The sequence below is a fragment of the Scleropages formosus genome, chromosome 7 (genome assembly GCF_900964775.1).
Source record: "Scleropages formosus chromosome 7, fSclFor1.1, whole genome shotgun sequence".
NCBI classification, from domain to species: Eukaryota; Metazoa; Chordata; class Actinopteri; order Osteoglossiformes; family Osteoglossidae; genus Scleropages; species Scleropages formosus.
Genome location: NC_041812.1, coordinates 27,806,016 through 27,833,996, shown reverse-complemented (window position 1 = coordinate 27,833,996; position 27,981 = coordinate 27,806,016). Strand labels below are relative to the sequence as shown.

The window sequence follows — 27,981 nt, the reverse complement described above, 5'->3', positions numbered from 1 at the left end:
CCAAGCGCTCTTATGGGCCGGAGCCACAGGCAGGTGAAACGCGCGCCTTTCCTCGCGCGCACTGAGCTCGTTCGAAGTCCTCCGCGTTCACACGCGTACAGAAAACTTTTCGTGGAACTCTGCGGATTATTCCATAATATATATAAAGGTAAGATGAATTTTAAGACAACTGTTATTTTATTTAATAAAATAAATAATTGTGTGGGAGTGCGGTGCCGGTGGCGCAGTGGGTTGGACCGGGTCCTGCTTGCTGGTGGGTCTGGTGTTGGAGTCCCTCTGGTGTGCCTTGCGACGGACCGTCCTCGGTGTGTCTCCTCCCCCTCCGGCCTTTCGCCCTGTTTTAACGGGTTAGACTCCGCGCGACCACGTATGGGACAAGCGGTTTATGATGATGATGATGAATAATTGAGTCCTTTCAATTTTCCATTCATTGTGGATGACCTCATTAAGTTGGATTGCAGTTTTTTTGTATTTTGTATTGTTTTTCCCTCATCATGTGTGTCGCTTTGAGAAAAGCGTCTGATGAATGAAAACATGTCAATGTAAGTTTGTTTTCCTGCCAAAATAACGTGTACTAGTAATTCTTTTATTTCTGTCTGCTTGTTGTGTACGCAAGGCAGAATGTTATCTTAGAGAAAACTACAGATCCCCTTTGCTGTTGCATCTTAAGCGTTAAACGTGAGTTATTTTGCAGCCGCTATTTTTATTACACTTTTATATCTAGGTAAGCGACAGGACCTAGTCCCAGAACAAAGAGAATGCAGTAACTTTTAAAAATACTGCATATGTAAGAGTTTCGCTCCGAGAGGTCTTCTTACGTGTATTTCTACGTGTTTTTCTAAGACGAGTGGAGCGAGAGTGACCCTTCAGACGGCCCTCGAGAACGTTCTCCGCTCGAGCTCAACGCTCCGCGGGAATGGGTGTGCGCGGGAGGAAGCCCGCGCCAGTGCGCGCGCTGCTGCCGGCAGTCCTCGGCTCTCTCATAATCCTGACGCGTAAGTGCAAACTGTCCTCCCTCAGTCTGCACCTGGCTCCCCTTGGGCGAGAGGACGGTGGTGGCAACGCTTGGTGGTGCGAGAACGGTGCAGACGTTGTATTCAAAGCTGCACACATACTATTCGAATAATACTAATAATAATAATAATAATATCCCAGTGTTCTCATGCGCAGTTTCAGAATGCAGCGTTACGTGGGAGGTACAGCGCTTTGACGGCTGGTACAACAACTTGGCGCGTCACCCGAGAGGAGCAGCAGGTGAGCGGAACCTCCGCTCCTTTCACTTGTGTACACAGCGCTGAGGATGTGACATTTACGTCTATTCACTTAGCTGACGACTTACAGTGTTAAGACACTCAAAGGTATTTACCCGTTTATGCGGCTCGGTTAATTTTACTGCAGCAACTGAGGGTAAATGCCTTGCTCAGAGGGTACTAGTAGAGCTCGAGGTGGGAGCTGGACAAGCAGAAGTCTAACTTCACGCTGCACTTGACTGTAATTTGATTTTCACTTTTAATATTCAAAGTATTTAAGTGTAAACTCTGAGAATTTAATCCTTTTTATACTTATATATATGTACGTATAACATAAATATACATATTATGTAAGTACATTAGACACATGTACTTGTTTCCTAACCAGGTGGTTTAATGTTAATTGGTGATGGGCATTTCACATAGGAATGAAAATTTCCGTCATAAAATACCATAAAATTACCACACACACACACATATATACACATACATATATATGTACAGTATGTTTATATATACAGTATATTGTAACGACCTGCTGTTTTGAGCGGGAAATGTGTTTATTGTAATTGGTTAGCGTCTGCTGGGGAGAGAGAGGGGAGAGAACCTGGGGGCACTAGGCCGGTTGGAGGAAACGGGATCCTCGGACTGAGAGCATTATTTCCCTGTGTGCTGGTGTTCAATAAAACATTCGAACTGAACGCTGCCTCTCCATCCTTCGTCGCCCCATCGAAACCCACGGCGCTGCCCACCACAATGTCTTCTTTGTTTGTATATGTTTTTCTTGCCTTATGCCTTTGTTAAAGCGCTCTGTGTCACTGCGTGAGAAGAGCGCTCTATAAAAATAAATTGAATTCAATTCAATTCAATATATATATTTTGTATATGGGTCCAGCTCCCACCTGCAGCTATAAATAAAAGACCGACCTTCTAAAACCCACTGAAAGGCCACTTGCTTTACAGAGGTTGTCTTTATTTTTGGAGTCCAGTTACAACATAGAGTAACAGCCACAATTGCCAGACTCCGAAAGTTTGAGTACAACCGATCAGGGGGTATGCAGGTGTCCAGCTGGAAAGGTGAAAGTTCTGGAAACTGTTAAACTGTACAAAAAATGAATAAAACAATGTATAAAATTTTAAAGAGGTCACACAAAGTTTGAATGCTACCTCAATATTTTTATTATTCAAAGTGAAAATCAGAAAACTAAGTAAAATTGTCATTCTTCTGATTAAGATGTGGAATCACCACTTGTAGCTGGATGCTACAGAGCAGTAATCTCAAACTAACTATCACTAGCTGCCCAGCAGCTTTTCAGAATTTTACCATGTTCATCTAAAGTTGTGCACTTTAATGCTCTTGTCAATGTTCACATGATGAAGGCAATGAAATAACAATGTTAATGCTAGGGAACAGTGTCTCGACTTTTCATTTCAGTTTTTTTCCCCATTTCATTGATTATGATAATGGTGATGGTTCGTATACTGTCTTTCAACCTTTAGGAATCAGTGCACCACACGTGTAAAAACAGTGTTGGAGACAAATTGCTTCTTTATACTGGGAGTGATTGACCAGTGGTTTGATGTACCACTTTGCATGTAGGTTCCCCCCTTATGCGCCTCCTTCCAGCACGGTACTCTGATGGTGTGTACCTGCCTGTCCGAGAGCCCTATCTGCCCAATCCCCGCAGCATCAGCAGTGTGGTATCCCGAGGCCCCTCTGGCCTACCTTCCTCCAGAAATCAAACTGTCCTTTCTGTCTTCTTCGGTATGGAAATGTCTTCTGATGGAATGTTTTCACACATTTACAGTTCAACTTAAAGTTAGGCAAAACTGTAATTTCCAAACAACCACCTTTTTTATTTATTTTTTTTGTGCATTACTAGGCAGTCCATGCTATCCTTCATCTTTCACCAGTGGGCTTTACAGATTGGCTCACATTTGTCTATGGAATTACAGACATTCATATTTTCCTCTTGTGTGACTGTGTACACTGACGACAGTCTTAGTAGTTTTAGTTTCTCTGCTCAACTAAGAATTGAGTCAGCTGAAAAGCTGATTGCTGACTTGGCAGCTTAAATATTTGATATGTAATGTATGCTTTGTACCACTAGCAAAAACCACAGTGCTACTGTATTTTAGACTCAGCTGTTAATTTACATCATACCGTTTGTTGTTTCAACAATATATTGGGCTCCCAAGTGGAACTGCTGACTATCTGACTACCTGATCATCTGCATGGCTGCCTAGGTTATCACGTGGTCTTTGAGATTCTGGACTCCAGACGCCCTGGCTGCCCTCCTGAGTTTATGCAGATCACAGTCCCCAAAGGAGATGCTGTCTTTGACCCAAATGGTACTGGGAAAACCTTACTTCCCTTCCAGCGTGGCCAGTGGGATGAAGACACAGGCCAGAGTCCTAACAACCCCCGCACTCAGGTACTGCAGCTGGATGGGCTGGGTGGTCCAGCGCTGTAAGAACTGCAGCTTGTGCATCCTTTCATCTATGCTCTGTTTTTTTGATTGGAGTCATTGTTTTGGATAAAATGGAACCATCAAACATCCAAGAATGTAGAATTCTAAGTATTATTGCTCATGTTGTACCACTGCTGTGTGGACAGCCGCACTGTTTTTTTGTCAGTCTTTTTGCACCGTTGGACATTTCTGAATCAACTACTTAATTTCATGCTCTGACAAGTACATGTCATATGTGTTCCTTCCAAGAATTCAAAGGTGTTTTCAACTAATTTTACATTAATTTCTGCACATTCTTGCAATGTCGTTAGCCAGAATGTTCTTTGCATTTAAACCATTTCTCACAATGCTCCAGGTGAATCATGTGACTGCCTGGATAGATGGAAGCTCCATCTATGGCTCTTCCAGCTCCTGGTGTGATGCCCTGAGGAGCTTCTCTGGGGGACGTCTGGCAACAGGCTCCAAGAAGGGGCTCCCTAAGATGAGCTCAGCACCCTACTTCATGTGGAACTCAGTAGACCCAACCACGGGCCAGCATGGTCGCTATGGCCTCTATGGTATGGATCATATTTATATCGTTTCCATCAGCACCAAACATGTGGAAGAAGTAGAATTTACATCTTACCTACCACTCCGAACCAATTCCATGCTAAGCTGTGAAAATATATTGCACTTTTTTCAGATACTGTTTTAAAACCAAAACGTGAAAATTGAAACTTAGTAGGAATTTTAGAGTAGACTAACTTGTTCTGTACTTTTCCGCATTTTTTGTTTCATCGTTCCCTTCTGGTTATTGATGTATTCGTTTCCAAATATGATTGTTAATTTGCTCCAAAAGCAGATATAATCACATTTTGTTTGTTCATGTACACAACCAACCACCCCTTACTCTTTTCTTTTCAAAGGTTCATAGTTCCATACAACAGCGTTTATACCAGTTATGCTGCCATTTAACTTAATTGTGTGATCCTGGTTACTACATAAGAGGTGAATCGGACATGCCGTGAACCTCTCACAGGTGCTTCCTCTCAACACAACTCTCATTACTGGCCGTCGGTCAGATCAGTCAGTTAACGCAACAGCAACCGAGTAAACATAGCACAAACGCTAACTGGAACTTTCAAGAAAATTAAAGAACACATTACATTTATTAATTTGGCAGAACCTTTTCTACAAAGTGACTTCCAACTAACTATATGTAGTGTTATCAGCCCACACACCTTATTCTCCAAGGTGATCAAGGGTTACTCATCTGTACGTCAGTGGAACACACACTCTCTCTGTCACTCACACTCTATGAGTGAACTTGAACAGCATGTCTTTGGACTGTGGAAGGAAACCGGAACACCCGGAGGAAACCCACATAGACCTGGGGAAAACATGCGAACTCCACGCAGACTGAGCAGGGATCAAACCCACAGCCTCTCACACCACCCTGGTGCTGTGAGATAGCAGCACCACTCACTGCATCACCATGCTGCTTGTACCATCCTGTACATACATTTCAGTATGCGGAGAGAAGAACGTCCTGTCACACTGCCAGTCTCAAGATGTCATAACCCCTGATTAATGTCAATCTAATAACACTACTGAAACACCAGATTCATTATGGTTTTTATTGTTTACATTTAAATTTACATTTGTTCATTTAGCAGGCGCTTTTCTCCAAAGCGACATACATCTCAGCAAAAATACAATTTGTGCATTACATTAAGAGAAAGAGACATGGATGCAGACATGTGATTCTTAAACCTAGTTTGTTACTTTCCACTTGATGCACCATCAATGTTCATTGCTTGAGTAGGTGCATGAAATGCAGGATAGATGAATCCTGATAACCTTCCTACATTTTTTTTTTTTAAATAATAAGGTACACAGACAAACATTTACATACAATGCCGGAGTAGCGGCTGCGTAAAGGCTTATCATAAAGTTACAGTGCATGAACATTTACACCACACATGAGCTGGAGAGATCTTGGGCGAAGTGAGTCCGGAAAAGGTGTTTTCAGACCCTTCTTGAATGTAGACAGTTTCTGCAGTTCTGAGTGAGAGGGGAAGGTCATTTCACCACAACGGAGCCAGAACTGAGAACCTCCGTGCTTTACCTTTAGTGTGCGGGACCACCAAGCGAGCAGAAGTAGACAAGCGAAGGGGTCTGGCTGGGGTGTAGTGCTTGATCAAGTCTTGTAAATAGCTGGGAGCAGTTCTATTGATGCATTTGTAGACAATAACCAGGGTCTTGAATTTGATCCGGGCAGTTATAGGAAGCCAGTGCAGAGAAATGAGTAGAGGAGGTACATGGAAATGCTTTGGCAAATCAGACACAACTCGTGCCGCAGCATTCTGTATCAGCTGAAGAGGTTTGATGGCAGTAGCAGGAAGACCACACAGGAGAGAGTTTCAGTAGTCCAGACGAGATATTGTTGCTGTTTAGCATTTAGCTGATGCTTTTCTCCAATGCAACTTCAAGCGTCAGTGTCCTTACAGTGATCTAGCCATTTACACAGACGGGATATTTTTACTGGAGCAATTCAGAATAAGTACCTTGATCAAGGGTATTAAAGTACAAGGGGAAATGTGAATTTAGGACTTCTAAGTCCTTGTAGAAATGATGCATAAACCTGTAACGGTTAACTGAGTAACGTAAAACAGTGTGAAAATGTGTGTTCTTTCAGCAAGCAGTGCTGAGGACGTGTGAAATTTGTGCTATTTACAGAAATAGTGATTGGTGATCGACAACAGTGAGGGACTTTAACAGAGGGAACGGTTGGATTCTCTGGCACAGGGTCTCATGTCCTCATACTGCCCAGGAAGGTTTAAATAAAGGGAAATGGTTGGAACATGGGGGCGTGGTGGCGCAGTGGGTTGGACCCGGTCCGGCTCTCCAGTGGGTCTGGGGTTCGAGTCCTGCTTGGGGTGCCTTGCGACGGACTGGTGTCTCGTCCTGGGTGTGTCCCCTCCCCCTCCGGCCTTACGCACTGTGTTGCTGGGTAGGCTCCGGTTCCCCGCGACCCCGTATGGGACCAGCGGTTCAGAAAGTGTGTGTGTGTGTGTGTGTGTGTGTGTGTGTGTGTGTGTGTGTGTGTGTGTGTGTGTGTGTGTGGGGTTGGAACATTCTCCATCCTCCTTCCTCCCATTGTGGTGCCCTACATACATGGTCAAACACGCAAGCCCCAGCTATATACAGCTTTATAACATGAACAACCTTACACTATCTGAAATAAATCATTAATATTGTGATTGAACAAAGATCCCCTCTTGTCATACGCCACACAACACCTCTCGACAGCATCATTCACACTCTTTGCAAAATGGCATAGGCTAAGGTCTTAGGAAATATGTTGGATGTATCATGAACATCTGTGAGCTAAATTCTCTAAATGTCTCTATGCGGTAGTGTGAAAAACACACACACACACACACACACACACACACACACACATTTACAGAACCGCTCATCCCATATGGGGTCGCGGGGAACCGGAGCCTACCCAGCAACACAGGGCATAAGGCCGGAGGGGGAGGGAACACACCCAGGACGGGACGCCAGTCCTTCACAAGGCACCCCAAGCGGGACTCGAACCCCAGACCCACTGGAGAGCAGGACCTGGTCCAGCCCACTGCGCCACTGCACCCCCCTTCTGTGAAAAACACAAGGTAGGAATAGTAATTTACATGAGAAATATTTAAATATATAAAATTTGTTGGTGTTGTCACTGTCATGCATAACATACCTTTTGTTTTAGTTTTTAATTAAATTTAGGTGATGCATTTTTCATCTGTGTACTGTATTTTCCCCATAAGAAATTAGGTTAATTTGACCCCCTCACAACAGAAGCATGCCCAGCGAGGTGATTTCATGGAATGAAATAATGCTCTTAAATAGGTGGGGGGAAATACATTTCTGATAATTTATACACGTTATACTATCCATTGCTCGACCTGTTATCTTTTGGTGACACCACCTAATTATTAAACATACCTGGTACCCTACATACAATATATGATGATATTGTTCCAAATTTTTTTTTTGCCTTCCAGAATTTGGGAATGCAAGGGGTAATGAAAACATGTTCACTGTAGCGGAGGGGATCATATGGTTCAGGTACCACAACTATCTGGCATCCCAACTGCAAAGAAGACACCCCTCCTGGTCTGATGAAGAGCTGTTCCAGAATGCCAGGAAGAGGGTGATTGCCACCCTTCAGGTACAAACCATGTTACTTCACTTTCATTTACTTGGTTTGCTTCATGGAGTATTACTGAAAGAAGTTACATTAAGCAGTGATTCCAAGATGCTGCATGTAGCATCTTTGTCACTGCACCCGTTCATTAGCTGGTTTATCTTCTAATTTACTTTAAACACACAGATTGAAACAAGCATGAGCGCATGCTTTCTGGAGGGAGGAATACATTTATAATTACCTGATTCAGAGTCCTGAATTAATTCGACTGCAACTGAACATGTGATGAGCTTTGTTGGGTAATGGCCGAAGCACTGTTCCACAGCTAATGTATGTATTTGCCTACTCTTCCTTGCAGAATATTGTGTGGTACGAATGGCTACCAGCTTATTTAGGAAACAAGACAGTTCCTAGCTACCCAGGTGAGAGGACACCAAGATACCGCAACTTTTTTTGTGTGAAACAAATATGCATATGTTTATGTTATATATGTTTGTATATAATGTGAATGTATGCATATTTGTTTAGCACAGCTTTGACTAGTTAACGTATATAATGTAAACATATGCAGATTTGTTTTTATGACTGATGAGAGCTGATCGCTGTGAGTAAGTACATTCGCCATGTCATCTGGTAAGCTGGTCAGAGCTGTGCTGGTCAGTTTTAGCGGTCCACCACAGGTGCAGGTTATTGCTGAGTCAGCTGTTGGTCTGACAATTTGCTTTGCGTTGTCACTCTTTGCGGTTTGACTTGCTGCACACATTTTGACACTGATTCAGCACAATCCTGCTTCTCTGTCCGATTCCATTATCCCAGGTGTTTAGCTGGAAGAGTCGGACACAGGACCCGGTTGTTGTGCTTCAGGTTGTCTGTTTTGCTCTGCTCCTTCATCAAAGGTTACCAGAAGTATGTGGATCCAGGAATTTCACCAGAATTCCAAGCGGCTGCCATGCGATTTGGCTACTCAATGGTGCCACCTGGTGTGTATATGAGGTATGTCTCTTAATCTATTACACCCATACAATTAGATTTACATTTATTCATTAAGCTGATGCTTTTTTTCAATGCGACTTACAATGTTAAGGTACTTAAAACTATTTACCCATTTATACAGCTGGTTAATTTTACTGGAACAATTTAGGGTAAGTACCTTGCTCAAGGGTACTACATTAGGAGGAAAGCCTCAAACCTGCAACCTTTGAGTCCAAAGACAGTACCTCTAACCACCACACTACCAGCTGCCCCTATATTTGATGGCCTTGATGAGTTTCTGCTTTTTGCTTCTCTGAAATGGCTAACTGGTGTAAAGCGGCACTTGTCTGAAAGATCTGTCATGCTATCACTAATATCCTAATATAAATTAGTATTGCAGTGTCCTAACAGCGTCAGGAAACCATTTATGAGAGCTTTATGTATGCCTGTTTCCATTCTACATTTTCTCAAGTTGTTTTAGGCTTATTGGTAACATATGACAAAGGTGTGCTCTGCTGCAGAAACTGGACCTGTCACTACCGAGATGTCATCAACTTTGATGGGACCACTTCTCCAGCTGTACGTTTGTGCAACAGCTTCTGGAATCGACAGGTAGGTCAAGTTTTACTGCTACTAAATTTACATTTACATTTACATTTATTCATTTAGCAGATGCCTTTGTCCAAAGCGACATACATCTCAGCAAAAGTACAATTTATGCATTATATTAAAAGAAGGAGACATAGCTGCAGACATGAAAGTCTCAAGCAAACCTAGTTTGTACCCTACCACTTGCTGCACCGAGGTTCATCGTTCAAGTAGGTGCATAAGACACAGGATAGACAATTCCCAATATCCTCCCACCAATTTTATCTTTTTTTTAATATTATAAGATACACAAATGAGCAAGTACAATGCCAGAGTAATGGCTGAATAAAGGTTGTATCTGAGGATGCTTATGGAGTTACAATGCGTGAACAGTTACACCATAAATGAGCTGAAGAGTTCTTGGGCGAAGTGGATCTGGAGAAGGTGGGTTTTCAGACCCTTCTTGAAAATAGACAGAGTTTCCGCAGTTCTGAGTGACAGGGGAAGGTCATTCCACCACAACGGACCCAGAACCGAGAACCTCAGAGCTTAATTAAGCTAGATTTAAACTAGATTTTTACTCTAGTTTAATTGTGGGCAGTGTGCAAGATACCCAGGTCCCTCTATGAAGCCCTCCAGAAGGTAGGGCTTGGAAACTTCCAACTTATTCCTTCCAAGGCACCTCAGAAGTCTGTAGAGGGTTTAGCCACCTGAATGAAGTAAGTGGAAGTCTGCTGGCGATGGCGTTGTTGCAGAACTTCTGTCTACACATTCTGCCTGGTTTGCGTGGATGTTGTAGAACCCAAACTTGCAGACAGAGCGAGATGTGGATGACCTCATGATGGGCATGGCCTCCCAGATTGCAGAGAGAGAGGACAATATCATTGTGGAAGATCTGAGAGGTATATGCATGTTTTCATTTTAATGTGATTGTCAGTAATTTACTTTGTATGGTGGTGCAAGAAGGTTTTTTCCAGAGTAAGGTTTTAGTTTAAAACTTTGTGACTTGTGTGAAAGAAAGGAACACCTCAGTAAACGTTTAATCCTCCACCTCTCTCTTCACCCACCAGATTACGTGTACGGTCCCATGAAATTCTCCCGCTCTGACTTGGTGGCATTGACTGTTCAGAGGGGTCGGGATTATGGGCTTCCTAGCTACAACCAGGCCAGGGAAGCCCTCAACCTGCACCCCGTGAACTCCTGGGAGGAAATCAACCCATTACTCTACAAAACCAGTCCTCAGGTGGGAGAATAGGAATAGGCAGGCGAGGCCTGTAAAAAATGGAGTAGACCCTGATTTGTACATTTATTGATTAAATAGACACCGCTTTCATTAAGACAACGATACTGTGCATCAGTGATGGTTCAGTTTACATAAAGCCTTCTAGAATCAAGAGTTCACAGTGCTAGATCTACATGACTGCTTAGCAAATAGATGTTTCACAGTTAATCTTAAATTGAAAAATGTTTACTTTCCTTTTCATTTAACATTTCAAAGACCAGTAAAGTAGGGAGGAGTGGAAATTTTACACGATGGCCTTTCAACATTTCTCTCTTTCCCGGTTGTTCAGTTGTTCAGAGATCTGGCTGAGCTTTACAACAATGACATCTCCAAGCTGGAGCTTTTTCCAGGAGGTGTCCTTGAATCTCTTGATGGTCCTGGACCTGTTTTCTCCTCTATCATCCTGGACCAGTTTACACGTATCAGAAATGGAGATCGCTTCTGGTTTGAGAACAGTCAAAATGGGTAATAATGGATAATTACATTAATGTACTGCATAGACAACATTGTTTATGTAATTTTTTTTTGTTGTTGTTTTTTTCTTTTTCCATCTACACAGAGGGATTTTTTATTGAAGCAGTGTTAAGTGCAGTATCTCTCTCAAAGCTATAAAAGGAATTCTCACCTGGGACTTGGAATTAAAAGCCTCTTTGTTACCGTTCCAGGTCCTTTCCTGCAAAGATGGCTGTCTGCCTCATGTTTACCTGAGTCCTGCCTTAATTCTGCCATTGAGATGTGACCATCTGCTAATGTTGGTTCTTTTGCAGACTTTTCACAGCTACCGAGGTGCAGGCCATCCGCAGTACCACATTCCACGACGTGCTGGTTGCTGTGACCAGTGCTGAACCTGGCGACTTCCAGAAGAATGTCTTTTTCTGGAGGGATGGTAAAAACCACCTCTTCCACATGTGGTTTAAGACTTATTTAACAGTTCCATTGTTTACATATATGCAGTGAAGTAGCAAACTAACATTCAGTGACTTTCACACACACACACACACACACTTTCTGAACCGCTTGTCCCATACGGGGTTGCGGGGAACTGGAGCCTAACCCGGCAACTCAGGGCATAAGGCAGGAGGGGACACACCCAGGACGGGACACCAGTCCGTCGCAAGGCACCCCAAGCAGGGCTCAAACCCCAGATCCACCAGAGAGCAGGACCTGGTCCAACCCACTGCGCCACCGCGCCCCCATCCTCAGTGACTTTCAGAAATTTGAATACCTTCAAAACTTTATTTTCTCAGGTTAGCATTGTCAGTTTATATGTGGGGGGGTGTGGTGGCAGAGCGGTGAGCAGGTTTGGCCTGTGCCTGCTCCCTGGTGGTCTGGAGTTTGAGTTCTGCTTGGGGTGCCTTGCGACGGATTTGGATTTGTGCCCCATCCTGGGTGTGTCCCTCCCCCTCCAGCCTTACGCCTTGTGTTGCCGGGTTAGGCTCCAGCTTGCTGCAACCCCGCTTGGGATAAGAGGTTTCAGTCAATGCGTGTGTGTGTGTGGGTGAGTTTATGTGTTTTTTGTGCATCTGTTCACTCTTGAGTACATTTTCTAAGTCTTTAGATGTGTGTGCAACGGAACGCATTTGTGGATGCAGTGAAAATGTTGTGCGTGTGTGTTGTACAGCATATTTGTACACTGAAGATTTGTGATGTCTGTGTCTAGTCACGCTGATATTCTGTAATAGTGTCTCCATGTATCACACAGGTGACCCATGTCCACAGCCACGGCAGATTACAGCTGAACGTCTCCAACCTTGCACGAATGCCACCTCCTTTGATTACTTCAGCGGCAGCCAAGTTGGATTTGGCATCACAGTCTCAGCCCTCTTCCTTCTCCCTCCAGGTCTGCTTTTGCCAAGTGTCTGTAGGACCTTTTTTTTTTGCATCACATCCATATGTGGGGAAAGCCTGTTTTTAACTCTGTTTAATTCTTGGTCACTGTGAAGAGGATTTACTTTGGTGATGAGCACTGGATATCATCCTTCTCGTGAAAGGCACGATTCTGTCTCAAGAGCAAGCAGCTGTAATTTCACCCTCTCTTCTTCCCTCAAAGTGAGCTTTCTCCTTGCGGGTCTGGTGGCCTATTTTCGCAAGGCAAAGTTCAGAAGGTTTCAGAAGAAACGTCGGGGTGCTGGGAGCACAGAGGAAGCCGCTGGTGGTCTGAAAGGTTAGCTCATTGACCGCAGACAAAGGCCTGCTCAGCATGTCAAGAAGGGGGGGGGCTCTGGTTACCGGACTCATAGTGATGCTGGGCAGTGCCTGATTGTATCAGTAGGCTCTCTGATCCGATGCAGTTTAATCATGTTTGAAGTGAAAACTGGCTGTCTCTCAGTATAATTTATGCAGTGCCCTGAATCAAAATTAAATCCACTGAGTATTTTTCTGTGTTTGTCGTTGGTATAGGGACATTAAATTATACTGTCATATACAAGTAAGAACAGCTTTGTTATCTTATAGTTCTAGCATGGGTATCTGGTAGTGTAGTGGTTAGAGTTGTTTCCTTTGGACCCAGAGTTGCAGCTTTTAATCTCACCTCCAGCTGTAGTAGTCTTGAGGTAGCAAAGTACTTGCTTCAGATTGCTCCAGTAAAAGTTATACAGCTGCATGAATGGGTAAATAATTGTAAGCAGCTTAACATTATAAGTAGCTTTGGAGAAAAACATCAACTGAAGGTAAAGATTTTGTCCTTTTCTTTATTACCAAAGATCATACGAAGGGAAGCTAACCAACTGATTACCATAACATTCAGAACAGAAATTTGACCTCAGTTTTATTATGATATTTTGTATTTATATTTTAATTTGCAATATTTTCAAGTGACTTCCAAGCAGTCTGATTACTTTGTGACCACTTTAAATCATAATATTTTAAGACTTTGTTTCCTTTACAAAGGAGTAAATTTACATTAATCCTCTACCACTTCCTTATCCAATAATTAAATTACTGGGTTGCTAAGTCTATGGTAAAATAACTCGTTCTGTGAAATTTTATTTAGTAAAGCATATTTTACAGACAATTTGTTAAGAGTGTGTTATACTGATTTAAAAAAACTGGAAAACCACTTTTATAGTATGGGAAGAGGGAGTTGCTCCTTCCAGATGAGGGGTAAGCAACTGCACCTAGTGAAGGTGTTCAAGTATCTTCATGTCTTGGTAGCTAGTGATGGAAGAGAGGAGTGGGAGACTGAAAGATGGATTAGTGCAGCACCAGTTTTGCGGGCGCTGTACCGAGCTGAGGTGGTGAAGCTCGAGCTGAGTCTGCAGACGAAGCTTACAGTTTACCTCTCAGTCTGCGTCCCCATGCTGACCTGTGGTCATGAGCTTTGGGTAATCACTGAAAAAATGAGACTGTGGATACAAGCGATCAAAATGAGGTTTCTCCTCCGGATTGCTGGGCTCACTCTCCATCACAGGGTGAGGAGTCTGGCGATCCAGGAGAGTCTTGGAGTAGAGTTGTTGCTCCTCTGAAACAAAAAGAGTAAGTTGAGGTGGTTTGGGCAAGTTGTAAAAATGACCTCTGCTCAGTTCCTGATGAAATTATTCAGAGTACATTCTACTGCAAGGAGACCCCAGGGCAGACACCGGACACAGACTCTATACTTTGCCTCCAATGCACTGCATCCTATTCTTTGGCTCCTGTTCTCCTCAGCATTTTCTCTCTGATGCTCCCTGTCTCTGTCACCACCCAGCCTGTGAGTGGCAGGGCCCTGGGGAACCACTGCGGCAGGTAGAGTTGGCTGTGGACTCTCAGAAAAGGCTGCAGGTTCTGGACATCGGTGGTTCCCTCCTTCGCTCCCTCCACCTTGGTGGCTGGCCCAATTCGGAAGTGTTGCTTTCCAGCGACCACCAGTGCCGTGCCCTACTGCTGAAGGTACCAAAGGAGTATGACCTGGTAAGGACCTTCATAACCAAGACTGCACAGTCATTGGTCATGTTCTTTTGTTGGTTCGGTTGTGCCATCTCCCAGTCTAGTCTGTTTTTTTAACTGGAAACTTCTTTCCCTGACTCTTAACACGGCATCTCCCATATTCTATTACCCGTTTTCCTTCCTCTCCACCCCCTCATTATGGTTCTACATATGCGACTTCTATTTGGTTCCAGGTGCTGCTCTTTGAGAATGAGAGTGCTCGTTCCAAGCTGGTAGGACGCCTGCGCTCTGAGGCAGCTGATAGCGGCCGGGCCGTGGAGATAAAAGCTGTGTCAGAGCAGCAGCTGCTGAAGGAGGCTGTGACCAAGGAACAGAGGGCGAGATTGCTAGAAACCTTTTTCAGGCACGCCTTTGCACAGGTGAAATTTCAGCACACAAAACTGTTTATATGGATGATCCTGTGGATTGGCTGATGAACTGAATTTATAACTTGTCATCAGAAGTAATTAGGTGAGCAAAAGAATTGCTTGCAGAGTTAACTAGTAAGTGTCCAGAAGTTCAGATTCTTTTCAATACCAAATCTTCAGAATGGATACACAATTCTAGATCCTGTTTTATTTCTTTTAAACTTTGTGGCATCTGTTTCAATTCCCAGATTCTGGAGATTGATCAGTGCAGTTCCGGTCAATCTAGTCAAGTCCTCTCCAGGAGGAAGACCAGGGAAGCTCTGGAGTGTGAACTGACATGGGTAGAATTTGCTGATGCCCTGGGACTCAAGCCTGACTCTTTGTTTGTGGAGTCAATGTTTACTCTGGCTGACAAAGATGGAAATGGCTACCTGTCCTTTCAAGAGTTTCTGGATATTGTAGTCATCTTCATGAAAGGTGTGGTACTTTGTCAAAATGCTATATTTCACTGAAAGAAATAGGGAATTTGACGTTAACATAAAAGCTTTTGAATCTGTTTCCTCTGGTTTTTTTTTTTTAATATTTTTGAGGCAGGCTCTCCCGAAGAGAAGTCAAAGCTGATGTTTTCCATGCACGACATTAGTGGAAATGGCTTCTTGTCTAAAGAGGAGTTTTCAAGATTGTTCAGGTACATCTCTGTAGTTCTCTTTGCACTACAGAATGTGTCTTTATTACATCTGTACATCTGGACTGCAGTGATGGCCCAAATATGGTGCATCTGATCAGAAGAACTTTTTTATCCAAATGGTTTTAGATAATTTGCTGTTTTACAAAGATGAATTTACTGAGGCAATACAGGTTAATTTTTGTGCTTAGGAGTGTAACTGCAGTTCACCTCCTGGGATTAGAATGTGCAGCCTTTTAATCACAAGTCCAGTTACGGTGCTTAATAACTACAACAGCCGCCTCGTTCCTTTCGAATTTTCAGTGTGATTTCCCTCAGATGTCTCTGTGCATTTCTGCATTGTGCTGCAGGTCTTTCATTGAAATGTCTAGCAACTGCCTGTCTAAGAGCCAAGCAGAGGAGGCAATCCAGACCATGATGCAGGCAGCTGGGTTCAACAGAAAGGAGCAGATCACCTGGGAGGATTTTCATTTCCTGCTGCAGGACCATGAGAATGAGTTGCAATTTGCCCAACTGAATGTCAAAGGTGAAAGGGGCTTTCCTGACCTTCTAGTAAGCCTTACACATGTCCAGCCAAATTTCAGTTACACTACGCATTGGTTTAGGAACAATAACAGCATTTTTCTTCACTTAGTTATCGGTTCATTTTGCCAGTGCTTTTCTGGAAAGGAACTTAGGTCAAACAATTTACAATCATTTACCCTTGTATTCAGCTGGGTAATTTACAGGAGGAATTGATGGTAAGTGCCTTGTTTAAGGGTATTGCAGCAGAAGGTGGGATTGGAACTTGGGTCCTTTGAATACAAGGCAGCGACTCTTATCAACACAGTGCCTCTTGACTGACATTACATTTGAGCTATCAACACTTGCTAGTGGTTTTAATTTTTAGAAGATTATAACAATTTTATAATTAACCTTAATTTATAATTTTATAGGGGGGTGCAGTGGCGCAGTGGGTTGGGCCGCGGTCCTGCTCTCCGGTGGGTCTGGGGTTCGAGTCCCGCTTGGGGTGCCTTACGACGGACTGGCGTCCCATCCTGGGTGTGTCCCCTCCTCCTCCGGCCTTATGCCCTGTGTTACCGGGTAGGCTCCGGTTCCCCGCGACCCCATATGGGACAAGCGGTTCTGAAAATGTGTGTGTGTGTGTGTGTGTGTGTGTGTGTGTGTGTAATTTTATAATGAAATTATACAATTATTGGGATTAAGATGACATCCTGTCACATTTTCCCTCTGCTGACATTTTAAAGGCTTATTCAATGTACGCTGTAGACTCAATATAACGCGGATGGCGGGGTCCAAACTTTCATGCTGCATTATAAGTGAGTCCGTGTTCTAACGAGTTTCCAGTTTTGACAAAGGTTGAAGAAAGTTTAACTCCAGTTTGCTGCTGAGAGAAGATTAACGTAAGTTATAGCATCATCCACACACGTAAGTGAAAATCAGTGATACGTCGCAGAGTACATACTTTGTAATTACTAATAACACTGAATAAAGTGAAATTGAACAATTCTTGTTTTTACTGATAAACCACAATGTAACTTGCAAATTTGTCACATCTGCAAAGCATTGCTCAACGAATCAAAGCGTCATTGTTTTATAGCAAGATAGCAAAGCTCAGTCTAACAATCGGGGAAAACAAAAGGGTTTTTGCAACATTGTTGACTTGACCGTCTTTGCAAATTGGTCTCCCAACATCTGAGCAATTTAAAGCCTTACTACTTTGGAGCAGGAGAGCAAAGTTACACCAAAAGATAGCAGAAATAAAAGGCTTTACAACATAAGTGACAAAACAACATACTGTAGATATACTAGGCATCGACGAAAAGGTTTTTCGCAAAATGTCAACATTTTTCATCATAGGTCTATGTTCAGTCGCTGTACTTCATAATTTTACTTTTAGACTGTCAGAAATGTGTTTAGGAAGCACCCAGATGCGTGGAAAGGAATTGATTGAAAAAATTTTTTGGTCCAAGCTCTGACCACATTATACACTGCTCAAAAAAAATAAAGGAACACTTTGAAAACACATCAGATCTTAATGGGGAAAAAATCATGCTGGATATCTATACTGATATGGAGTGGGTAATGTATTAGGAACGAAAGGATGCCACATCGTTTGATGGAAATGAAAATTATCAACCTACAGAGGGCTGAATTCAAGGACACCCTGGAAATCAAAGTGAAAAAATGATGCGGCAGGCTAGTCCATTTTGCTGAAATTTCATTGCAGAAACTCAAAATGGTACTCAGTAGTTTGATGGCCCCCACGTGCTTGTATACATGCCTGACAACGTCGGGGCATGCTCCTAATGAGACGACGGATGGTGTCCTGGGGTATTCCCTCCCAGATCTGGACCAGGGCATCACTGAGCTCCTGGACAGTCTGAGGTACAACCTGGCGGCGTCAGATGGACCGAAACATAATGTCCCAGAGGTGTTCTATTGGATTTAGGTCAGGCGAGCGTGGGGGCCATTCAATGGTATCAATTCCTTCATCCTCCAGGAACTGCCTGCATACTCTCGCCAAATGAGGCCAGGCATTGTCGTGCACCAGGAGGAACTCAGGACCCGCTGCACCAGCGTAGGGTCTGACAATGGCTCCAAGGATTTCATCCCGATACCTAATGGCAGTCAGGGTGCCATTGTCTAGCCTGTAGAGGTCTGTGCGTCCCTCCATGGATATGCCTCCCCAGACCATCACTGACCCACCACCAAACCGGTCATGCTGAACGATGTTACAGGCAGCATAACGTTCTCCACGGCTTCTCCAGACCCTTTCACGTCTGTCACGTGCTCAGGGTGAACCTGCTCTCATCTGTGAAAAGCACAGGGTGCCAGTGGCGGACCTGCCAATTTGGTGTTTCAGAACTGCTTGTCCCATACGGGGTCACGGGGAACCGGAGCCTACCCGGCAACACAGGGCGTAAGGCCGGAGGGGGAAGGGGACACACCCAGGACGGGACGCCAGTCCGCCGCAAGGCACCCCAAGCGGGACTCGAACCCCAGACCCACCGGAGAGCAGGACTGCGGTCCAACCCACTGCGCCACCGCACCCCCTCCAATTTGGTGTTCTATGGCAAATGCCAATCGAGCTCCACGGTGCCAGGCAGTGAGCACAGGGCCCACTAGAGGACGTCGGGCCCTCAGGCCACCCTCATGAAGTCTGTTTCTGATTGTTTGGTCAGAGACATTCACACCAGTGGCCTGCTGGAGGTCATTTTGTAGGGCTCTGGCAGTGCTCATCCTGTTCCTCCTTGCACAAAGGAGCAGATACCGGTCCTGCTGATGGGTTAAGGACCTTCTACGGCCCTGTCCAGCTCTCCTAGAGTAACCGCCTGTCTCCTGGAATCTCCTCCATGCTCTTGAGACTGTGCTGGGAGACACAGCAAACCTTCTGACAATGGCACGTATTAATGTGCTATCCTGGAGGAGTTGGACTGCCTGTGCAACCTCTGTAGGGTCCAGGTATCGCCTCATGCTACCAGTAGTGACACTGACCCTAGCCAAATGCAAAACTAGTGAAAAACAGTCAGAAAAGATGAGGAGGGAAAAAATGTCAGTGGCCTCCACCTGTAAAACCATTCCTGTTTTGGTGGTCGTCTCATTGTTGCCCCTCTAGTGCACCTGTTGTTAATTTCATTAACACCAAAGCAGCTGCAACTGATTAACAACCCCCTCTGCTACTTAACTGACCATATCAATATCCCAGGAGTTTAACTGACTTGATGCTATACTCTGATTAAAAAGTGTTCCTTTAATTTTTTTGAGCTTGTATGTGATCCTGCGTTGTAACAAGCCCCATTATACCAGGTCTACGGTGTGCTATGTCTTCAAGTAACATCGCCATCAGTGGTGCATTGCTTGTCTACAGGAATGGAGATGCAGAGCAAAATCAGACTGAACAGAAGCCAACGTGTATCCTTCATCACCACTGAAAAGAAACAGTAAGTTCATGCATTCTGAGTACCAGGATAGTTGGGTTACGGTGATAAAAAGACAGTACAGTCCAAGATTTTTCATGAATGAAAACATGTTGATGCAAAAGTGATGCTGAGTTATGATTTGAGTTTCTCAGTTCACAGGCTATGGGAGAAAAAGTCCTCAACTACAGTGATGTTGGTGGAAAAGGTCAGGATCTTCGTAGAAGAGATGAGAAAAAGTAAGGATATTTTGCTCTATTTTCATAATTTCTGTGTACATTTGTTCTATGAGAAGTGTACAGTTAATGGCGTTTTGTGGTAACTTTCTGTGGTAACTTTCAGACTGACTTATAACTGTGCAGTAATTTACAAAATTTAGAATCTGTTTACAGTTTAAGTATTGCCCTGCTGTGGTACAATTAGTTTAAAGGCAAATAAGCAGACTACCACATATAACAGACTTCCTTAAAAGACTTTTCACTATTTCTTGCTCCCCTGCATTGTCATCCCTCAAGGTGTAAGCATGAGTACCATGACTCAGCAAAAGTAGTAGACAGGGAAAGATGAAAATACAACAACATTCATCTCAGAACTCTAACTTCATTTCACTTATGGAGTTTCTGTTATGGGGGGTACTACATGTGGTCTTGGTCAGTCTGTTTTCCTTGAACATGTGGTCTTGTGGTCATGGTCTTGTAGCCACCGTGCTGATGTCACAGATGGCATGTACACTGCAGGCAAATGATGACCTCATGGTCTATAAGCAGAGAAGCACAGTCTTCTCTCTGCATTAGTGTATATAGAATAAGTTAAAAAATACCAAGGCTCTGTAACAGTCCAGAAATACCATTCTGTTTGATGTATTCACAGTGGTTTTATATAATATTATATTTTATTATGCAATTACTGCATATATTTACTGTACATATTTGCATTTATATGGGGAAAAAGGTGCATGTTTGTACCATGGTAACTTTTTTACCTTTTTGTCTGCATTTGATGTCTTTTACCACTCATTTCTGGAACAGTCAAAGGGTGGTGCTGACCACTTGCTTTTGTAGTGATTTCTAGTACTTTTGTGTTTTAGAATTTGAGAGACAAACACAAGTAGCGAAGCATCAGCTTAGAAGAGATTAGGTAACATTTTAGGTCTCTAGTTACCTGTTGACTTAACTCATCGTTGGTTACTGACTGTGACATTTACTCACTCTGTGGGCCTGAGTGACATCACGTGTAGTATGAACAACGTTTTGTCTCTATTTTTTGTATTCCATCCAGCAGCCCTCTGGTTCACCCTCTTAAACATGGAAGTGAAACATTTTTTCTCTAATTTAAACTTGAAACTTTGCATAGAGAAATGACATCATGTGTCTGATTCCAGTACACTAGGTTTATATCTGATTGTGCCATTATTTTATTTATCAAAATCACAATATTAATAATGAGAAAATCAATTGCTTGTAGGTCTAGTTAACTAAGTAATTAAAGTTAACTGCAGGTTGATAAGCTGTCAGTTTATTTAAATATGGGTGCGTTACTGTGAACTCTGAATTCTGAAAATGCCCCCTTTAGGACAGGTGTGAACAGCCCTAACATCTATGTGAAGCCCCGGAGGGAGAAGTATAACAGGAACCGATTCCAGCAGGAGATCCAAGCATTTAAACGCTTTGTGGAGAACTATCGCCGCCATATTGTTTGCTTCACCATCTTTTACGGCATCACAGCTGGCGTGACTCTTGATAGATGCTATTGTAAGTCCTTGCTTTTTATGAGCTTCATTTACAAAGTATGCATTTACCAGAGCAGCTTCAGTTGTTCATATTAGGCCTTTTCTGAAACTTGGGTACTGTTACTCTGTATTGTAACAAACCCATCCTGCTCTGCATTAACTACTAAACAAGAGAGCGCTGTGCATTGTCATGTCATGTATGCATCACCTCAGTCCACTAATTCTCATTTATCAATCTACTCCTCCTTATACTCTGTCAGATGGTCATACCTCATTTATGACAAATTTCTTTCACAGATCCATACAGTGTAATAATAGGGTAAACTAACCAATACAAACCCCCTGGCTTTTTTTAGACTACAGTTTACAGATGGAGTCCAGTGGTATCCCAGAGACCTCGGCAGTGGGATTGGTGGTGTCGCGTGGCTCAGCGGCTGCGATCTCCTTTTTATTCCCCTACTTGCTGCTCACCGTCTGCCGCAACCTCATCACTTTGGGTCGGGAGACCTTCCTCAATCGCTACATCCCCTTTGATGCAGCCATTGATTTTCACCGCTGGGTGGCCATGTCTGCAATCATCCTCACAGGTCTAAAAGATTAACATCACTGTAGTTTCGCTGTGTTTTAGCCAACAAGGATACACATTCTGCATTCATTATTTGGATTTAGTCATTAGCTGACTCTCACTCAGAGAGATTGCAGGCTGTTTCCGAGTTACCTAATATGTGACTTATGTAAGATTGCATAAAAAATGCTGCATTGTCAAAAGAGATCACCTAAATAAGTAAAAATATATATATTTTTTTAAATGTATATTTGTTCGGGGGGGTGCGGTGGCGCAGTGGGTTGGACCAGGTCCTACTCTCCAGTGGGTCTGGGGTTCGAGTCCCGCTTGGGGTGCCTTGCGGTGGACTGGCGTCCCGTCCTGGGTGTGTCCCCTCCCCCTCCGGCCTTACGCCCTGTGTTGCCGGGTAGGCTCCGGTTCCCCGTGACCCCATATGGGACAAGCGGTTCCGAAAATGTGTGTATATTTGTTTACATGGTGGCACAGCAGCTAGAACTACTGTCTCACAGTGCCTGGGTGGTGCCCGAGTTCGATCCCCCCTCAGTTTATATGGAGTTTGCATTTTTACCTTGTGTTCGCTATGGTTTCCTCCCACAGTCAAGACATACGTACATTTTAAACATGTGCACTGACACTGTAAGAACTTATATTTAACCCCTGACGTGGGATAAATGAGTCGGGGTGGAGTCAATTGTGATGCGTAAATTTTGACTTGCATAAGGGTTTCCGGCAGCACCAGCACCCTTACGTAAGTCAAGCTGTCTATGTTAATTTTGGTCTGTTATAGCAGAATATTTACTACAGCAGTTTGAACTGGGTGAAGGATACAAAACAAGTCCTTCTTTTGGGTCTGAAATAGTGCCCACGACCCACACAAAACTAAGATGTGCAGTTTCCTATACAGTCATGCGCCGCTTAACGACATTTCACTTAACGACTGACTGCATATATGTACGACAGTGGTCGCATAAGATTATAATGGAGCGGAAAAATTCTTATCAACTAACAACGTCATAACCGTCGTGATATTGTTTGTGATGGTGCTGCTGGTGTAAACAAAGATACTATGTTGCCAGTCGTATAAAAGTATAGCACATACAATTATGTACAGTACATAATACTTGATAATGATGATAAACACCTATGTTACTTGTTTATGTATTTACTGTACTTTTTATCCTTATTTTAGAGTGTACTCTTTCTACTTATAAAAATAGTTTACTGTTAAGCAGTATGCCGTGTTACGCCTGCAACAGCGTCATAAATCTCGTATTTACCGTGTTTCTTGACTGCATCGAGGCTATACCATCTAGGTTTGTATAAGTACACACTGATCGAGGCTATGGCATCTAGCCATACGTATGAGTACACTATGATGTTTGCACAATGACGAAATCACCTAACGACGCATTTCTCAGAACGTATCCCCATTGTAAAGCAACGCATGTCTGTATAACATCAGTTGTGAATTGTAACGTTGCAGAAAATGAAATGAGAGCATCCATACTAGGGGGCGCAGTGGGTTGGACCGGGTCCTGCTCTCTGGTGGGTCTGGGGTTCAAGTCCTGTTTGGGGTGTCTTTTGATGGACTGGCGTCCTGTCCTGGGTGTGTCCCCTCCCCCTTCAGTCTTGCGCCCTGTGTTGCCGGGTTAGGGTCCGGCTCCCCGCGACCCCGTGTGGGACAAGCGGTTCAGATGGTGTGTGTGTGTGTGTGTGCGCGCGCGCGTGTGTGCGTGTGCGTGCGCGCACCCGTACTAGAAACTGATAGCACTCTAAGTTATTTCCTTTCCTCTGTTATCCTGTTAAGCTCACAAGTTTCTTCCTCCACAGTGGTCCACTGTCTGGGTCATTTGTTCAACATCTACATCTTCTCAATCAGCAACCTCAGCATTCTGGCTTGCCTTTTCCCCAGAGTCTTTGTGAATGATGGGTAACACCTTATTTTATGTGGTTACATGTTCCCCTTGGGTTTACCTTTTTAACCTCTCTACAGTAACAGTTGGATAATTAATATTTTCATGTGTTTTTGGGTTCACTGTACTATACATATTTAGTACATTCCTGTATAGTATTTGTCTTGTCTTTTTTCTTTCAGTTCCGAGCTTCCACAGAAGTGGTCTTGGTGGTTTTTTGAGACTGTCCCAGGTAGGAGAGAAATTATAGCTGCCTTTAAGAGAAAATGTTCGTCTGTTACAGAACATAAGCTAATAAAGTACAGTCAGCCTCAGTTTGAACCACTGAATATTTCACTATGTCTGTATTGTGTACATACTGTATGTATGTGTGTACAATATATATAAGCATATTTTGGATTTTTTTATAGGCATAACTGGCATTTTGCTGCTCATAATCCTGGCCATAATGTATGTCTTCGCCACACATTACTTTCGGCGTATCAGCTTCCAAGGCTTCTGGATCACGCATTACCTCTATATGCTTGTTTACATTTTGGTAAGCATTTCCTTACCCTGAAATACTGAGCTTGGATTAATATCAGATTCTGTCTGGCTTGGGGTATTCTATTAACAATGAATTAACACTATAATGTTCATACAACATCTTTTTCTTCTTACTCCTAACCCAGCCTTATAACAGGTACAATCAGTTTTATAGCTAGTACTGTCAATGTTGGATTATTCATAAACTAATATTTTATAGTCTTTCCTTAAATAGGTAATGTGTTCTGGAAAAATCCTTTATGAGGTGAATTCTCATAACTTGAAGACACATTTACCATTAGTTTCAATGAAGAACTTTGTATGCGTTCCAGAAGCCCAAAAATGATACCCATTTATGCAAAAATATCACCAAATCCCATTAAAATTCAATTACTTCAATAGTTAACATTAGTTCTCATCAAATATGTATTTATTGCCCTAATGCTGTAAAGTGAAAACAATGAAAACAGTGCAAATGAATTCACACTCATAGAACAATTTTACATGCTGTTTCACAGTACATGGGCTGTGCTGTTCAGCTTTGTAGTCTATATGGAGTTCTCCCTCTCTGTGTGTGTGTGTGTGTGTGTGTGTGTGTGTGTGTGTGTGTGTGTATGGGATCCTGCCACGGTCCAAAGACACATGTTTTGATTGAACTGATGACTAATTACTCACAGTGAGTATGTGAGTGTATCTCTTGTATTGCTCTAGTGTATCAATGGAAGAAAGAGTATCGTGAGCTTAGTGTAGTGTGTATAATAAGTCACCTTTGATTAAGGTGTCAGCCACATACTTCAGTAGTTAATTATAATTGTCATTTGCTTTGGAGAAAACTGTGTGCTGAATGAATAAATGTCAATGTCTAACACTGCTCTGCTATCCGGAGGCATGTGAAATCCAAACTCTGTCCTTGTAAAAACGAAGGACAAACATAAGCCAAACATAATCTAAATAGGGGTTATTAAATGAAACTCCTTATCAAGTCAAATTCTTGTAATTTAAATTAGTTAAGTGAGTGTATCATGGCATAGCGATGTACTGCATACATATTTGTGACAGGATACTGTTTGTTTGGACAAGGAGTGTAAGATAAATTTTTGAAAAGCATAATGCCTGTTGTCTTAAGGCTTTTGATGAATCCACTGCGTCAGTAAAAGAATCGCCTCACTTTTTGTTCCTGTTTTACATAAATTTTCATTTTTAATTTAAAAGAAATTCTGAATTGTCCTTGTATGTCTCTGACTCTCAGAACTTTTTTTTAGACTGTCATCCATGGCAGTTATGGCCTCATTCAGGAGCCCCAATTTTATATCTACCTGATTCCCCCGGGAATCCTCTTTCTCGTGGATAAACTCATCAGCCTCAACAGGAAGAAAGTGGAGATAACTGTGCTGAAAGCTGAGCTTCTCCCATCAGGTACCTACAGAGAGCAACCTCACAAATGTTTCTGCTCAATCAGCTCCACTGTTCTGGAGGAAATAAGTAGTTAGTTTCATTGTTGGGAATGTAGCTTGTTAATGTAATCTTGCAATGTCAGTACCTTAATGACCTTAATAGTTTTTTATAACCTATAGCAGATTTCTGGTTAATGCAACTTATGAGACCCCAGTTCCACAGCACAGAAAAGCACAAAATTGTGACATAAATTAGGTATGAACGCTGAATTGATCAAACAGGGAAAAAATACAAATATTTCTTCCTTATGGAGAGTTCCTAAACCTTGAAAGCTGTTGCTTTTCAGATAGTGTATTTAAACCAGCACTCACTGAGGGTGTCTTTGTTGAGAAACCAATTTTTAAACAGTCTGCTTCGATTTGCGTGAGCACACGTTAACTCAGCGGTTGCCTTGCCAGGTGTGTTATACCTCGAGTTCAAACGGCCATATGGCTTCACGTACCGCTCAGGCCAGTGGGTGCGAGTTGCGTGCCTGGCGCTGGGTACGGATGAATACCACCCTTTCACCCTGACCTCTGCACCACATGAGGAGACACTGAGTCTGCACATCCGGGCTGTGGGGCCCTGGACCAGCCAGCTGAGGGAGGCCTATGGACCTGAAAGCCTGGAGCAACCAGGGTTCTACCCAAAGGTAAGCAGAACTGCATTGAAAAGTTATTTGAAGTTGCAAGCTTATCATCTTATTAGATGATTATTATTAGTGGGTACAAAGAAGATTTCATATGTAAATAAAAGTGCTGTTTCAAATAGTAAGAGACCTTGTGTGACAACCTGCAGCTAGGTAATTCAATTAATACTGAGCTGCTTTCAAAGTGTTATTATGGTTATTATGAGTTCAAGTGGCTCTGGATAAAAATGCGGTACGTAGATACGTGGTGCAACATGGCTCAGTCTTTTCTCCTACTGGGCGGGTTCTCATGACACGTGTGTTTTCCCTTCTTCGATTGGCAGCTGTATCTGGATGGGCCTTTTGGGGAAGGGCATCAGGAGTGGAAGCGCTATGAGGTGTCTGTCCTAGTTGGTGCTGGCATTGGGGTCACCCCATTCACCTCCATCCTGAAAGACCTGGTGTTTAAGTCCTCTACCAGATTCAAGATTCGATGCAAAAAAGTGAGGGACTCTGTGGATGATTAAAAGGCTTCAAAAATGTATTTTGCACTGGTTTTATCTTGATGAAATATTCATGAAGTACTCGTATCTTTTAACAGGTGTACTTCATCTGGGTAACTCGGACACAGCGGCAGTTTGAATGGGTCTCTGATGTCATCAGGGAAGTGGAGGAGATGGATACTCAAGAACTAGTCTCTGTCCACATCTATATAACACAGCTGGCTGAGAAATTTGACCTTCGGACCACCATGCTGGTAAGGAAGTAGCGATAGCTTAACGGCCGAAATGACAACTAAAGTCACGGTTATACTGCTCAAGAGTATAACGAATTGTTCACAATCCTAATCGCTTTCATCTCAGTTTACATACCTATAATACTTCATGTTATAGCCATTACATTCTTCATGTTTACTAAAAATGTGGAATTAAGTGCTTTGTGTGATGATACAACAGCAGTGCTTCATGGACTAGATTCAATGGCTTTTTGCACCAGTCTTTGTTGATGTCACTGATCCCAACTCTCTCTTCTCAGTACGTGTGCGAACGTCATTTCCAGAAGTTGTGGAACCGGAGTCTTTTCACAGGCCTTCGTGCCATCACCCACTTTGGCCGTCCCCCTTTCTCTTCCTTCCTCAGCTCCCTACAAGAGGTGCATCCTGAGGTAAGTCAGGTTTCAGGATGGCTGCCTGCAGTTTTTTCCCAGCTTCCCTCATAAAACTCATGTTGTCCAACTGGCCAGGTCTTTCTATCATTTGTAATTACATTGTTAATAGATACAGACGGACCTAGTGTGAACTGTGGACTTTCTGCTCTCATGCCCGTTTGTGTTTTTCTGTCTTCCTAAAGGTGGGTAAAATCGGTGTGTTCAGCTGTGGCCCACCAGGCCTCACCAAGAACATGGAGAAGGCCTGTCAGCAGATGAATAAACGTGACCGGGCCCACTTTGTCCACCACTACGAGAATTTCTGAACCAGGGTCACCTAAGGAACTCTGGGTTGAGGTTTTGCAATAATGAGTCACCTCCCCCTTGGAGGCCAAGGTACAAACTGGGATTAGTGA

General features: G+C 43.2%; 1 protein-coding gene across 3 annotated transcripts; it reads left to right on the top strand.

Moving 5' to 3' along the window:
* The first annotated feature begins 69 nt into the window (after positions 1-69).
* duox (dual oxidase) lies at positions 70-27,981 on the top strand. Of its 3 annotated transcripts, XM_018746745.2 has the most exons (34): positions 70-148; positions 844-995; positions 1,171-1,254; positions 2,851-3,015; positions 3,498-3,685; positions 4,077-4,278; positions 7,765-7,931; positions 8,266-8,329; positions 8,804-8,900; positions 9,401-9,491; positions 10,267-10,369; positions 10,538-10,710; positions 11,039-11,214; positions 11,517-11,635; positions 12,452-12,589; positions 12,800-12,913; positions 14,435-14,637; positions 14,847-15,032; positions 15,269-15,497; positions 15,615-15,708; positions 16,056-16,231; positions 19,577-19,649; positions 19,781-19,864; positions 21,198-21,376; positions 21,711-21,941; positions 23,750-23,849; positions 24,015-24,064; positions 24,243-24,370; positions 25,620-25,773; positions 26,211-26,443; positions 26,764-26,922; positions 27,021-27,176; positions 27,455-27,583; positions 27,769-27,981. In XM_018746745.2, the coding sequence occupies exons 2-34, from the start codon at positions 917-919 to the stop codon at positions 27,889-27,891; spliced, it is 4,647 nt and encodes a 1,548-aa protein (XP_018602261.2). In that variant the 5' UTR covers positions 70-148; positions 844-916; the 3' UTR covers positions 27,892-27,981. The 3 variants fall into 3 exon arrangements, with proteins under 3 accessions (XP_018602261.2, XP_018602262.2, XP_018602263.2); XM_018746746.2 differs by lacking the exon at positions 2,851-3,015; XM_018746747.2 differs by lacking the exons at positions 26,211-26,443; positions 26,764-26,922; positions 27,021-27,176; positions 27,455-27,583; positions 27,769-27,981 and having other exon boundaries at positions 25,607-25,769.